Here is a 15,215-nt window from a genome sequence, read left to right as displayed (position 1 = left end):
CACTATCTAATGAAGTTATACATGTGTGGTGGCTTCAAAGAGACTTAGAATTAAGCCAAAACTGAACTAGTGTAAGTGGATGAACTGATTAGAGCTAAGGGCTAGCTGGCATTTGCAGAAATTAACTCTTGGTTGTGTGGCTCTGGAGCTGGTAGATTTTTTGGGGACGTGCTACTGCAGTTGCTGTGTGAGCCCATTCCAACAACAGTGCTGGATATAGAAAGAGGATGTGAAGATATGCTCGTTTTTGATACAAGATGAGCTGGGAGGGAGACTATGGTTTGACTTGTAAAATAGAGCTTCTGGCACAGAGAAGCAGTGCATGCATGTTGGGGCTCTGGACCAGAGAAAGTAAGCTGTCAGGTTATATTTAGCCACTACATGCTGCAGGAAAGCACAGAGAGAGGAGGGGAATGATTGCATAGCTGAGCCCCATGGGTAGTGAGCACACAGAGCAGGGAATGAGGCTGTTAGGAGAGGATGAATTGCCTTGGTGTTCCTGATTCAAATAAATCTCTATGTGAGCCCAGGCATCTGCACAGACTTGTATGCTTACTTTGATTACCAGAGCTCAGCTTTATCTATCCATCAGTAATACCCTAGATTCCCATTAGGTGAAGAGTGACCAAGCTGTGGCCCTCCAGCCATTCCCCTCTGCTCTCACCCTAGGGATGTCTCCTGCAGCAATCCCATTCCCACCTGGGGAAACACTAGTCTGAAAGGGGCTCTTAAACCAATGTCCTAAGCTGCTGTACAGCCCAGCTGCACACCCAGCTCAGTCCTGACCCACTGGAATCTTGTTAGCTGAGGCTGGCATCTGCAAAATAGGTTAGGCTACCCTGCTGCATTTGAATTCAGGGGTGTGAATCCTCCATTGTGTTTTCTGGAAAGCTCAATCCTGAATAGATGAAGATGGAAAAAAATTCCTTATACCTGTATGAGACAGATCAAACCTTGCATGCTGATGTTTGGCAGTCAGTCATTTGGGTTCTGTCATATACTCCAGAGTGCAGAGATTGTAACTTTGCCTAGTTTACAGCAGGAAGGGTACAGCTTAGGTTCTTAACTCTTTCCTGCTAAAAGCTCACTTGTACGATTCAGAGATGCTTTTGCCTTTGCAATAAATAAGGCCTTTCAGCTCCCTCTCCGAGGAGACGTGTGGAGAGGCCTGGCTGCCTTCTGTGCATAAATATTTCTGTCAAACTGGATTCAGACTCAGGTGGGTGAAAGAACTGTGCCCATGGGGAGCCATCAGCCTCCACCTCCTGCATCACTGAGATTTGTCTTGTTGCCATACTGTCAAAATTAGCTGTGGGTGAGAGAAAGGGCTGAAATGCTCCTGTATGTTCACCAGGCAGGACAACAGAGCAGCTGAGGGAAGGAGGGAGATGCAGACTGTAATAGTGAAGAGAAGCTGTGCAAGGAGAAGCTGCCTTCACAGCCTTTTGAAAGGGGTTACTTGTCCAGATGTGTGACAGAAGGAGGAAAGATGACTTCAAAGGTGTGATTAATTATCCCCTTCCTATGCAAGGGAGTTATGCTAGTTACAGAAACATCACACATTGGGTTTGGTGGCTCCAGAGAATATGCAAGATCATAAAAATATTTTTTTAAATGGTTTATGTGGTAAAAGCAGGATTACAAACAGAACAGGATTAGAAAAGCTCCAAGGGATGAGTTCCTGGAGTTATGCAAGTACCTAAAATCTGAACTTTAATTTCAGGAAGAAACAAAGACCTCAAAGAATGGTTCTGACTGCTGCAGCTGCTGCAGACCAAATTTGAAAATGTGAAAAAAGCATCAGTAAGTCAGTAATAGTGAGCCAGAATCAATAGTTCAGAGAGGATGAATTTTGGTATTTGCTGTACTGGAGCATTAACTACCCAGTGGCTCAGTAATCATATCAGACCTTACCTGGGGGATGCCACAGGGTCAGGACAGAGTGGAAAAGGACTGGCAGTTGGTCTGGGTTAGCATCTTAGAGAAGGAATACCAGCAGAAAAAGCAAATTAGAGCTGTTCTTTTCTCCCCTGTTGCCTGAATGCTTGTCGTTTGATCCCTTGGAAGGAAACTGATGAACAGCTATGCTTTGTGCTGGCTCTCTTTGAGACCATTTGTTGCTTGTTTTCTTTTAATGTCTGAAATGTTAGAAAATTTTTCCTATTTGGCCTGACCTCTTCCTTCCTGGGAGCGTACCTCCCCTTGTACTGGTTCTTTCTTCAAACAGTGCTCTGCTGAAAGAAAGTTCAGCAGAAAACTAGAAAAAAGCTTGGGATTTGGAATAAGACGTCCCTCAAACAGATGGTCTAAATCTCTGCAGCATGTCCTGCTCCTGTCTGGAGGTGCTGTGAGGTATGAGATGTCAGCTGTGCACTGGATGGTTCTGGAATAGCAATTTTGGGCAAACACTTCCATGAGATGGAAGCTACTCTCCTACCTTTGTGCAGCCAGCCTTTTACCCAGCAGCAGTTTCTCATAAGCAGAGAGGTTATCTGTGGTTATAATCTTGATTGCCCAGCAAATTGCTGAATGCCTGAGGAAGCAGGAGGAGAATGTGCAGCTTCAGGGTGTGTGGGTTTTTCAGTCTGGTTTACAGTGAGCACTGGAGGTTGAGTGTTTAAGATGCCTTGAGATCCTGACACCATTTGTTGCAGAATTAGACAGCTGCATTCTGTGCTGGGAGGCCACCCCAGCACTCTGGAGTAGCCATGGGAGTTCAATAAACTGCTGTTTGCTTCAGAGCTTTGGATTATGAGGCTGGCAAAGAGTGGCTGTCCAGGCAGAGGCAGACCCAAACACCACGTGAAGCAAGCATGAAGACTGTGTCTCTGCTGGGGCAGCGAAGGTGCATACTTCAGTTACAGACTATTTGCTTCAATTGCCCAATTCTCCTTCCCTCCCTCACCCCTCCAGTAAATGCTACCTTCCTCCTAAAGCCATGGGCCTATATATATCATCGGTACACATGACCAAAACTTTGGTACCAGAGTCCTTTGTCCTTTATCCAGCTGCAGATCTGCTCAGCTCCATGTGATGCAGCAGCACAGGGATTTTCAGCTTTTGTTCTGCTGTTTACAAAGAGTGAAAAGATAAAAGGAAAAATGTTCATAAAACTAGAGCACAGTTATATAAAGAAGTGAACTGAAAACCTGCAGCAAGATCTGACCTGGTCATCTGTCCAAAGAAGATCTTTGGACTTGCACCCCTTATGTGATGTGTGTTCAGTTCTCTGTAAAGCAACAAAAATGGAAGAGACTTTGATTGTGATTTCTTACTATGTGCAAAACATAGGTGGCCTTTGAGGTACCCCATTATTACTTTTCTCTGATAAGGAATTGATGATTCAAACTGTACATGTGGGACACCCATGCAGAGTGCTCAGCTGCAGCATTGCATGTGACCAATGGGTTGTAAATTTTTGTGAGGAGTGGACTCCCTTGGGTGATTGGCTGGGCTAAAACCCTGACATGTGAGAGAAGTTGGAAGAATAGTGGTTTCCCTGTGCCTTTGGATCTTGGATCTCCAATTTAAAGTCTCTAGACTGCTCGCCTTTCTGTTTTTTGGTGACTGTTTGAACAGCACCTTTAGGTGAAAAATATGTTTGCTCCTCAGTCTTGAAGATATTGATATAAGGGAAAATCTTGCACAATAGGATTGAAAAAAATTGGAGAAGTTACAGTGTGTAATAAATTAGGGCTGAGGGAATGTAAAAACTTAAAATTAGTTTAGCACATCACTTGGCAGATGGGAAGTAATTTATGTAAATTTAGGGAAGTGGTAGTTGGATTCAGTTGATCTAATTTAAACACTATTTCTAATTATTTTTTGTATGTATACAGAGGATTATAGAATGGTCATTATTCTGACAGAAGGGCTCTTCATGTTTAAATTTAAATCCATAAATGAGTACCCTATTAAAATGTAAACATGCTGTGATAACAAGCACCTGATTATGCAGGCAGGTTAGTCCAGCTACTCTGGTGAACAGCTGTGTGCATGTATTTCAGATAAGGCTCTTTCTTACACCCTAAGAACCACGGGCAGAGCCCTTGAGAGGTCAAGAGGTGCCTGACCCACAGGTGGGAGCTGATGTTGAGTGCAGATATGAGAGCAGATGGGCTCTCACAGGTTTCCAGTGAAACAGGCCCTGGTGGCACCCAAGGGCACAGAGGGAAGATGACACAATTAAACAATTCCCCCTCCCTGCACTCTGGTGCTGCTAATCCAAGTTTAAACTCCTAACAGCATCTTTGGAGAACCTTCTCCTTTACATTTTGACAGCTCTCTCTTTTTGCCAAGAGAAAGATCATGTAGGTTTACTGGGGAGCTGCCAAATGACAGCTTGACTTCACACCTGAGAAGCAAATGAAAGAGGAGAGAAGGAAAGCCTCAGCCTGCCTCCAGCCTGGCACAAACACAAAGAGTCTTGGAAGCATGGGCATGAGCAACCCCTGGAGCTGCAACAGCAGCAGCAGATGTGACATGAGCAGAATCCAAGCTGAAGCTGCAGTGGAGGAGGGAACGTGGGGCCTGTTACCAAACTGCAAAAGCATTATCCATCAGCTGCACACCCTGGGGGAGGGGAAGGCCTGGCCACGGATGATTCCTGGAGGTGTGGGATATTGGAGCTCCACACTGTACAGCATCCTTCTTGATTTGGCTGGCTTGAGCCATTGCAGAAAAGCAATGGCTTTTCTGGAGGTGTGGGATAAGGCTTGAAGCTCCATCCACACTGTAGAGCAGCCTTCTTGAGTTGATTTGGCTGGCTTTCCTTTCTTGAGCCATTGCAGAAAAGATTGCTCTCTCAAGACATGCATTAACAATCAGCAGGGCAGCTGACAGCCATGATTCATTCTTTAACTACCCCAAACCCAGTATTTTTGGATGTGTAACTCGTGGTTTATAAACTCTGTGGGTAGGGGGCACCAAGAGACACCTCTTTGCTCCTTGTGGGTTTAGGGCAGAATGCCAGAGTGTTGTGGAGAACTGCAGGCAGCCTGACTCCAAGGGTGTTCAGGCACCCCATGGGTGTTCAGTGACAGCGCAGGTGCTCATGAGCAGTCAGTCACCTCTCTCCTCCCACAAGCATCATGGTGAGGTGTCTCTGGCAGGGTATTCTGTGGCTCATAAGCCTTTTCGTGAGAGTAAGTCTATTACAGCTACAAATTGCCCTCGGCTCTCTAACTGCTTGTAGAAAAGTAGTAGAAGTTGAGAATTTCAGACCACATTTTAAAATGGGAGAAAAATTACTTGCATATCAGAGTTTTTTCACCAGTATGATGAACACTGTGCCTGACTCATCCTTCATATGGGAGAATTAAGCAAGCTAAGAAGAAATGACCTTCAGGGCAGGGATTTCTTTCCTACTTTTGGCCCCAAAGACTACTAGTTTGTTGCCTGACCCTGCCAGGTGTTTGCAATTCTAGAAGTCAGGCGTATCTAGCTGGATGCCTTTGCAACAGCAAGCAAAGGCAGAGAACAGCGGTTCCGGTAGGAGCAGGCTGCTGCCAGGTCTGCAGCGCAGGATGTTCTCTGCCCAGCTACCCGGTGTCCGTAACGTGAGCGCTGCGAGTGCCAGGCTCCTACACCCAGCCTGGGCTGCACCGCACGGGCAGCGGGAGCTCTGTGCAGCCCCGCGGGAACAGCAGCGAGTGATCACAGCTGCAGCTCGTTCCAAAGGGACACACGAGCCCCCCTGCAGAAAGCTGCGACGCTTCTGCCCAGAGAGCTGGTTGGTTGGGGTTTTTTTGTGGGAGAAGGGCTACTTCTAGGTTCAGGTGGAGGAATTGAGTGGGAAAACCTTGCACGCTCCTCGAAGGGTGGGTATTTTTATCACAATCCTGGAGTGACTTCCCTGGGACATAAAGGAAATCAGTGTTGAAGCCGGGAACTGACCGATCAGACCTGACTAATGGCCCCAGAGCAGCATCAGCCATGAGGCTGTCCATCCTGTTTCTGCTGACCCTTCATTATGGGCTTTTTGGGCACGGCTGGGAGTTCACCCTTCCTCACGCCCCTGTAGAACAGCGGCTTTTCAGAGAGGATCCCCACAGAGGACACGTTTTGCTCTTCCTGCGGCGTTCCCAGGAGCCGCCCAGGGGCAGGAGGGTCACACGGCGCTCGGAGCCCACAGGGCTATGGGGAGAGGCGGCGGCAGCCCCGTGTTCTGCAAGGCGAGTGAATGAAGGCAGAGCGATTTAGAAGGAAGCCAGCACTGGCCGAAAGGCGCACTCCCATAGTTATTTATTGTTTCCCGGACCCCGGCACCGGGGCCGCCCGCGGGCCGCGCGCCCTGCCCCCGCTCCCGCCGGAAACGCCCCCCGCGCGCGGCCGGCGAGGAAGTGGGCGCGCGGGGGGCCGCGCGGGTCTGCGCATGCGCAGGAGGCGGTGCGCGGCCGCGCCCCGCCCCCGCCGCGGTGGGGGTCTGGCGCGCGCTCCGTGCGCGCGGCGCGAGGCCGGGCCCGGGCGGCGGGCGCGGAGCCCGGGGGGGCGGGGGGAGCGCGCGGAGCGGGCGGGGGTGAGGGACGCACGGTCGGTAGTCTGTCTGTCCGTCGGCGAGTCGGTCGGTCGGTGAGAGGATGTGAAGATGGCGGAGCTGCAGATGCTGCTGGAGGAGGAGATCCCGGGGGGGCGCCGGGCCCTGTTCGACAGCTACACGAACCTGGAGCGGGTGGCCGAGTACTGCGAGACCAACTACATCCAGGTGCGCCGGGGCGGGCAGGGCGCGCCCTCACGGCCGGGCCCGCGGGGCTGCCCCGCTCGCCGGGCCCGCGGCGGCGGGCAGCGCCGGCTGCTGCAGCCCGGGCTGGGGGGGAAAGCTGCTTCACCTCCAGCGTGAGCTACCCCGGCGTGACGAGGCGCTTAAGTGTGGAATTGATTCCTAAATTGAATTCCTTCCACTTTGTGAGTGAATGTTTATTCAGATCGTGTCCCTGTCCCCCCTTGTCGTCCCTTCCGCCGATTCTGATCTGCTTTGCTGCCGAGGTGATGTGATAAACCGAGGGCACGGCTGACTCCTGCAAATAGTGTTGGTGCCTGTTAATTTAGAGCAGAATGACACAGGCTTCAGTAGAGTTATGTCTGCCCGTTTGTATTTCCCTGCTCGAGCAGGACTGTGGAATTCCATAGGAAGGGCAGCTACCCAGGGGTAGGTGCAGGATGGAGGCGTGATGTAGTAGAGCTGGTACAGAATTAGGGAGATGAAGTGCAAGTGCTACCGCATAGTGTGGTTTTTGCGGTGGTTGCTCTGAAGCCAGGCTGGTGTTAGGGCTCTGCTTTTTTCATTTCTCTTTCTAGTGGAAAGAAGAGCAAAATATTCTCGATTTAGTTTGATAGTGATAATAGGGCCAAATGAAAACTTTGCGCCCAAACACAAGAAGATACCCTACGACACGTCTGAGTGTGCAGGAGAGAAAGGTAGGGGGGATGATGTGGATTTGTGGTGTCAGTATTGCGAGAATTCCAAAGTGTCCCAGAATTGTTTTTGAATTCAGTCCCCGAAGGGCAGAGTGCTTGTGTGCTTCCAGAGGGCAGCCAGCGATGAGCTCTGTGCTGAGACTGTTCTGTCGGTGAAAATGGGAGAGACTATTTAACCAGAGGCAGAGAATACTTAGAATGTCCCTGTAAAAAAGCCCTCACTGTTTTTTTTTGAATTGCTGAATGACCAGCTGTCCTTTAGAGAGAAGACTTTGCATATTTTGGGTCATTTACAAAACAGGTCAATTACAGTAAAATGATATAGATGTATTTTATTATGTAATGACACTTCTGATGTTGAATTAGCATGACTTAGGGTTTTTAAGAGACATGTTGAAATCTTACAGTTAAGACCTGACGTGTGTGTTTAAATTTCTGCTTTTTTGAGAAGTGATTTTTCTGGAATATGGGAGAGGAGTATTGGAAAGCAGAACCGGATAGGAAGAGCTGCATGTAGTTGGGGTTTTTTCCTTTGACTTTTTTTTTTTTTATTCCTTGTATAAATCAAAGTTTGCAAATCTCTACAGAACAGATCCACTTTTAGTGTCTTAATGAAAACTGCAGAAGGGGACTCCCTGCTGTTTTGTGCAAATAGAGAACACAAAAAAGATGGTTATTGCCCCAGACAGCAGAGAGTCCATAAGGACAGTCTGGGATCACAGGAGATGGATACAGACAGATGGTGAATGCAGGAAAAGAATGAGGCGCTCTTGGTCAGCCTGATGGATTCTGACCACCACACAGCCATATCCAGACTGGCAATTTATCCAGGCATCATGGCAGCACAGAGCTGTAAAGGGGGAGGTGAGAATGAAAGAATGAAGTTGTGTTGTGAGCATTGACTGTAAGGTGCAGTATGGGTCACACCATCAACATGCTTAAATTTTAAGGAAGTGGGGAACGGAGACATCAGCCAGGCAGAAGGCTCTGGCTTGTGGAATGCTCTGAGACAGGACAGGGTGGGTTTGCTGTGGAGAAGAGGTTCAGGGTGAGGGCATTCTGGATTTGGTGGTGTGAGTGTCCTAGTAACAAATCTGTCAGCCAGCTCGCCCCACCCTCACCGTGCCACAGCCACGTAAACTGCTGCACCAGATCTCTCAGAGCTGACTTTTTCTGCTCTACGGGAAGGGAATAGATTAATGGGAATAACTGTTGGTTAATTGGATATTTGTGGTTTTGCTTCTAATCATATTTATTATTCCAAAGTTGTTATGTCTGAATGAAGTCCAAATTATTTTCAAAATAGTAGCCTTGAATTTTTGGGGGAAGATGGGTTTGTAAATGCTCTGAAGAGTATGGAAGAGTAATCATCCAGAAAGTCATGTAATGAAGATGAACTAATTCTACTGTAATCCTGTAGTATTTCGCTGCTGACAGAAGATTTGTTGTGGATAATCTTGAGATCTAGGGGAGGCTCAGAATGTGGCTGAGAGCTGAAGTTTATCTGCAGGATGGTAGGTGCTGTGCTGATGGGACATTGAAGGCCCTTCATTGGCCTGGCTTATCTATTTCAGTAGCCAGGCCACTCCCTTTCTGTGCCAGTTCTGCTTTGAAGTTTGGTTGTCCAGTACAAAAACTGTTGCAAAAGGCAGTGAGGCGCAGGCCAGTGTAACAGAATTTGAAATGCAGCGCTAAAGCAAATGGGTTTTTTCTCTTCCCCCCCACCCAGCAACATAATTGCAGCTTCAAAATAATTAAAATGTAATCTCATACATGAGGAAATTGCTAGTTCGTAGTAGTAGAGCTGTGGCAATTGCAACTCATTTGACTTCTGCTTATGAAATGAAAAATCTGATCTTAAAAATTTTGTCAGTGTTTATCCAAATTATGATTGATATGTAGCTCGGTGACTTTAGCAACAGGGAATGTTACATAAAATGTTATCCTTCCCTTGAGTCTGTGATATGGTAGTGTATCAGAGAACATCAGCTTTAAATTTTGTGGAAAATTATAGGAAATACAGCAAAAATATAGTAAGTGGACCTGCAGCAGTGAAAGAAAAGACTGCTTTTTTGGGGAAAAAAGTTTCTTTGTGTCAAAATCATCTTATTCTTCTAATGACTTGGAGAAATCATACAGGTTTTTTTTGTCGTGCTGCTTCTTAAAGAGAAGGGGAAGAAAAGCTTTTTGTTTAGGAGGGTGTTTGTGTGGTATCTGACACAATGTCAATCACAGGTTAAATTTTATGTGGACTGTTCAATGCTTTATATACTAGTGCTGTGTCCCCTGTTACAAGTTCAGTCTCAGTCTAAATGTGCAACAGAGTAATTCTATAAAACTTGATTTTTGATGTACTTGGTATTTGCAGTCTACAGTGATTTATCTGGTCGTCCGTAAAACCAGCTAATAGTTATCTTGGGCAGTGTGTTGTGTTTACAAAGTTTTCCTATTCCTGCTTAATTTTGTTCAGGAGTATCATAAAGAAAATTTCTACTTATGGTAGTACAAGTAACAAGATCATACAGTTATGTGACTTGCACATCTTGTTACTGACATAAATTCCAACACTGGCTTGCCCTGTTAAGTTTCTTTGAGCTTGTCCTGTATAAGTCTATTCTCAAATAATCTTTTGTTTGTTTCTCATTATCACTGATCTTTTCAAAAATCAGCTTTTTGTTTTGTGCAGTGCCTGGAGCTTCCTAGAGTAACTGAATGCTTGTGTCTGTAACTCTTTGTTGAAAGAGTCAGAAAAAATTCCCAGGTGGAGACATTTCAACCTGTAAGTGCCTGGTGTGCAGGGATTTGAGGTGGGGGGAGTCCCTCCACCACGGCATGCAGAACTGAGTGAAAGGCCAAGCCTGTCCTCTGCCCAGCCTTCAGAAGGAACCTCTGGTTTCTCTGATCCACCTGTGTTGGCTGGGTTCTTCTAAAAGGCTCAGTATTTTTTAGTTATTCAATATTATTATGCTTTACTTGTCAGCTCTAGAGACTGAAAAGGAAGAGGGAGCTTCTGATTTTCCTCCCTTTCATAGTCTTCATGTTGCCATCACTGTTGGCATTTTATATACAGAAACAGTCTTCTGGTGTTTGTGAGGGGTAGTGTAGAAAGAATATTTTTATTCTTGTTCTTAGTAATCAATCCATCCTGCTGATTACTAGAAATAACCTGCTTTCATTCCTGCAGAAAGCTTTATTTAATTAGACATAAAGGTGAAAACTATTTGTTTCTTGGTAATTTTACTACAGTCCATAGATCAGTGAATTTCATAGTTGCTTTCCACATTTCTGTTGTTTTTACTTAGATCTCATAAGCAAACCCAAGTGGCTGTAGATTTGGAAGCATCTTCAGTAGGCTGAACAAGAGAATGAGGCATCTCTTAGCAAATTAGTTTTAAATGACAGGATTGGTGGTCCTTACAAACAGCCACTTAATGGTTACAGCTTTAGTAATGGCAAATTTCCGTGGAGTTGCTTTAAATGGCTGGTACCAGTATATGACTTGTGTAATTGTACAGGGAATTGCAGGAAAGTTCAAGAATTATCACTCTTCAATTTACTGAAGATGTGTATCACCTTTACAGAGGTGACTGAATTAGATTTGTAAAATCTATTTAGTTTTCAGAAGTGTGAGTGTCAGAGGAAAGTTGGTTTTGCTCTTTCTGTTCCCTAAGCTTGTTTATTCTATAATCCAGCTTCAGTGAAGGGGTGATTAATCTTAGCACTGATGGAACACTTGTTCTGCAGGCGTGAAAGTGGATATTGATTAGCCCCAGTGAGTATTAGTCCACAAGTTCAGGAAGATGATAACAAGTTGAAACTCTGCAAAACCTATGAAAGAGTAGTAATGGATACATGGGCAGTGTGCTATAATGTCTCACTCCTAAGTTCAGTGAATATTGCATGGGTATATCCATGGCTGTATCTTGTCCATCAGCCTATGGTAGGACTTCATGAAAACCTTGGGATTTTAAATTTGAATGTGCACTGGTGGATTAAGCTTGAAAGTCAGCCAGGTGCCCACCAAGCTGTTCTCTTACTCTCAGTCCTCAGCTGAGCAACAGGAGAAAGTAAGGAAAAAAAATAATTCCCAGCTCATGGGTTGAGTTAAGGACAAGGAGGTCACTGACAAATTACTGTCGTGGGCAAACCACTCTCAGCTCGGGGAGTATTAATTTAATTTACTGCCAATTAAAAATAGAGCAGGACAGTGAGAAACAGAGTCAAAACTAAACCCACCTTCCCCCAGCCCTCCCTTCCCAGGTTCAATTTCACTCCTTTTCTAACTCTGGCACTTCCTCCTTCTCCAGCGATGCAGGGGAACAGGGAGTGGGGGATGCCCTAGTTCATTCATATCACTTTGTCTCTGCTGCTCTTTCCTCCTCACAGTCTTCCTCCTGCTCCAACGTGGCCACCCTCCAATGGGGTACAGTCCTTCACAAAGTGCTCCAAAACACTTTGGAGCACAAATCCCAGGTCCTTCATGCAGTTCTTCATGCATTGCTCCAGCGTGGGTTCTTCCCAAGAGCATCCAGTCCTGCAGACACCGACTGCTCCTGTGGGTGCCCACAGGCACTGTCCTGCCCAGAGCCGGCTCCTGCATGGGCTTCTCTCCATAGGCTGCAGCTCCTGCCAGAAGCTGCTTCTGTGGGCTCTGCACAGGCTGCAGCTTCTTCCAGAGCATATCCACCTGCCCTGCCATGGCATTCTCCAGAGCTGCAGGCAGTCTCCACTTCAGTGCCTGGAAACCCCTCCCCTTCCTCCTCCTCTGGCCTTGCTGTGTGCAGGGTTGTGTCTTTCACACGTTTCTCACTCCTCTCCCAGCTGCTGCCCAGTGGTCTTTGCCCCTTGGTAGATGCCTTGGCCCAGAGGTGCCCCCAGCATGGCTGACTGGCTTTTGCCAGGGCTGGGGCCCTCTTGGAGCTGCCTCTGGTGATGTGGGGGCAGCTCCTGAGCTCTCAGATGCTGCTCCTGCAGCCACCTGGCCACCAGTAAAGTGGCTCCTTGGCTTTGGGAACTTCAGTGAGGATTAACTAGAAATGTTTCCTTTAAGTGAGTCAGTGAAGCTGGCAAAGTTGGTGAATTCATCACTCAACCAATCTACTTTCCTTTTTCATCACCTGTGCTGTGTTTTGCCAGGAAAGCTAATTTAATGCATTTATTAGTGCCACAAGTTCAACCTGGAGGTCAGGAAGTGCTGGATTGATCCTCTGTTGAGTGGATATGAAAACAGCATGAGCCATTTTATTAGTGGTAATTGGAATTGCTGGTGGTAATACTGTATGTGTAGGTATAAAAATAAAATTTGTAAATATGCAAGTTGCTAATATAAATGTTGTAACACTAAATGTTGGTTACAAGTGGCATTCTAGTTGTTCCCTTCTATAGTTTATTTTCAGACTGTGGTTATTGAATTATATTGATCAAGAATTCTAATTCAGAGTAGAAAGCTTCTGCATCCTACAGTTAATCAGCTCTCTGAAATTTATTGTCCATTGCTTGTGTTTTACTTGAGTTTGTAGTTATTAATCCTTGTGGCTAAGTGCTGAGGCAGGAAGTGGTGCCTATGTAAGGCAAGAGCGTCTCCAGTCAGTGCTTTAAGCCAGTAAAATGTTACCCTATAGTGTTCAGCAGGATATTTTCTTGATGAAAAACATTGATTTAAATACCATATTTGCAGCAGATTTATTCAGTAGAGTCTATGTCTAGAGGCTGCTGGCCTTTTTTCTTTTTTAAAATTTTGTTTCAAATGCTGTTTTCACACTTAATTGCACACCTGAAATTGACCTCTTGCTTACTAATCTAAATTTTGTAAATTTTGTTGGATGTCCCTGCCAGGAACTTCAGTCATTGGGCTGCTTCATGAGGCAAAACTCCATGTCAATAGATGAAACCTCATCACAGCACACTGAATTTAGGAGCATTTCCTCTTCTCAGGGCTCTCACTAGTTAGGTTGGCAATTCTTTCTTGAATTGAATGAGTTAATATGTTTTTGCAAGTGAGTTGTGTATATTTCAGTGAGAAATCTTAATTTTCTGTTTCTCAGGTGCAACAACTAAGTTGCTCTGTCAAATTTAAATTTATGTGCTCCGAAGTATAGACTCTATATGTGCTGTTCCATTTTCCTGTAGCTTATTTCCCAGCAGATGTCATTGTAATATGTATTCTTAATGGTGTTTCAGTTTGAAGTATAATAAGCACTTGCCTTATTATTATTGGTGTAGTGTTGCCTTGATGAAGTTGTTTTATGCTCAGTGAAATGCAGGGTGAGGAACAAACATTACTTGGTCTGGGGTTTTAGTAGCCTGTCTGTGTTGGTTATAACACACAGCCAAAGCTGGCTTTGTGCCAACTCATAAATTGACTATTTTTTTTTCTTAAAAGCTCTTCTAAGTAAATGCAAATGTTTTTATTAAGATATTCTGTAACCTCGTTGTGAATTTCCTGCTGGCAAGAGCAGTGCCATTGCTTTGCTCAGGTGTGGGGCGAGTGTCAAGTGAGGGAGGAGGAGGAGGGAATGACTGAGGCAGTGAGCTGTTAGATGGACAGGTTAAGGTGAGAAGTTCAGCAAGATCCCAGCTATCAATTGTGGTTATTTTGAATTTGTGCAGCAGCAGTTCTGTGGTGCAAACGTGAGGTGTTGTTTGTGTGGCCCCATTAAAGCTGTGAGCAGTGGGGTGACACCTGTTCCACATGAGAGGGTTGGTGCAGTAACCTGTGGGTGCTGTGGGGCCTTCAAAAGCACAATCAGTGCTTGATTTTCTGCAGTCAGTCTCATGCAACAAAGGCTCTTCTTGACACTGCTGCTTTGCCAGACAGGAATATACCAGCTTAGCTGAAACAGTATTTCTCATCTCTGTTCAAACACAAACTTTTAGTGTGCCTAACAAACAAAATGTACAAAGCCATTTATTACTGAGCAGTGTATGAATTCAGAGCATGCTGATTTGTCTTGATTCACTTTAATAATAATCATTAAATAGTATGTGTTCACTCAATATACAGTGCAGATTCTCAATTAGCTTGAAGCGTGTCCTTTTATACTGTAAGTTTGAGCAGTGCTGGCCATTGCAGATTTGTACTTCGCTCTGATTTTTTTAGCTAGACAGTGACTTTGTAAATTGTTTTGTGAAGTGGAGCTTTTTCATAGCTGTCTGTGTAAGGCAGAGTGTTTGCTGCAGGTTGTGGAAGTTTATTGTCTACCTGCTTTCAATTGGGTAAAAACCACAGGTCTGCTGCAGCTTGTGGGAAATGTAAAAAAGTTAAATATCCCAAATTAAATGGCTATTTTTGAATCAACTAACATAGATTTATCTGTATGGAGGGTCTGTGGAGGGACAAGTCAAAAGTACTTAGCCAAAAGGAGATGAGAAATAGTAAAAACAAAAGTCAACCTCTTATCCCCCACATTGCTAACAGAAAAAAAACAGGCTGAGTGGATGACAGGCTTCAGAGACACTGAAAAATGCCAATATGAGCAGATGCTCAAAAAAGGAGTGGTTAGTTTTGACAGAAAAGTAATGAATTATAGGATTATTCAAATAATATTTTGAAAAGTATGAACTATGTACACTGGTTTCCCATTTTTCTTGGGTAAAGTACAGGGATACTAAGTTAAATTTGAGAGGTAATGCTACTTAATCTATGAAATTATTGCTATGAGGGAAGGCTTAGGATTTAATAGTATTCTAGAAAGGGTAGAGACTTTAAATAAATAATGAGAATATAAGCAGTTCTGTCTTTTCCTTTCATATTCTTTGCCTTGCATTTATTCCATGATGGAGTTTTATGTCTCTTGTAT

The 15,215-nt window shown here is 45.1% G+C and overlaps 1 protein-coding gene across 19 annotated transcripts in view; it reads left to right on the top strand.

Moving 5' to 3' along the window:
- The first annotated feature begins 6,424 nt into the window (after window positions 1-6,424).
- ABI2 (abl interactor 2) overlaps window positions 6,425-15,215 on the top strand; it is a 64,685-nt gene continuing 55,894 nt past the window's right edge. For 5 of the 19 annotated variants that reach the window (XM_064717756.1, XM_064717749.1, XM_064717746.1 and 2 more), the window contains exon 1: window positions 6,429-6,703. In XM_064717756.1, the coding sequence (XP_064573826.1) occupies window positions 6,587-6,703 (117 nt within the window). In that variant the 5' untranslated portion in view covers window positions 6,429-6,586. Of the gene's footprint in view, window positions 6,704-6,885; window positions 6,904-15,215 lie in introns of those variants that run through there. The other 14 variants (XM_064717757.1, XM_064717747.1, XM_064717741.1 and 11 more) reach the window with 8 other exon arrangements.

Source organism: Zonotrichia leucophrys, chromosome 7, assembly GCF_028769735.1.
Source record: "Zonotrichia leucophrys gambelii isolate GWCS_2022_RI chromosome 7, RI_Zleu_2.0, whole genome shotgun sequence".
Taxonomy (NCBI): Eukaryota; Metazoa; Chordata; class Aves; order Passeriformes; family Passerellidae; genus Zonotrichia; species Zonotrichia leucophrys.
Note: the sequence above shows the minus strand (reverse complement) of the source record. Positions and strands in the feature narration are given on the sequence as shown.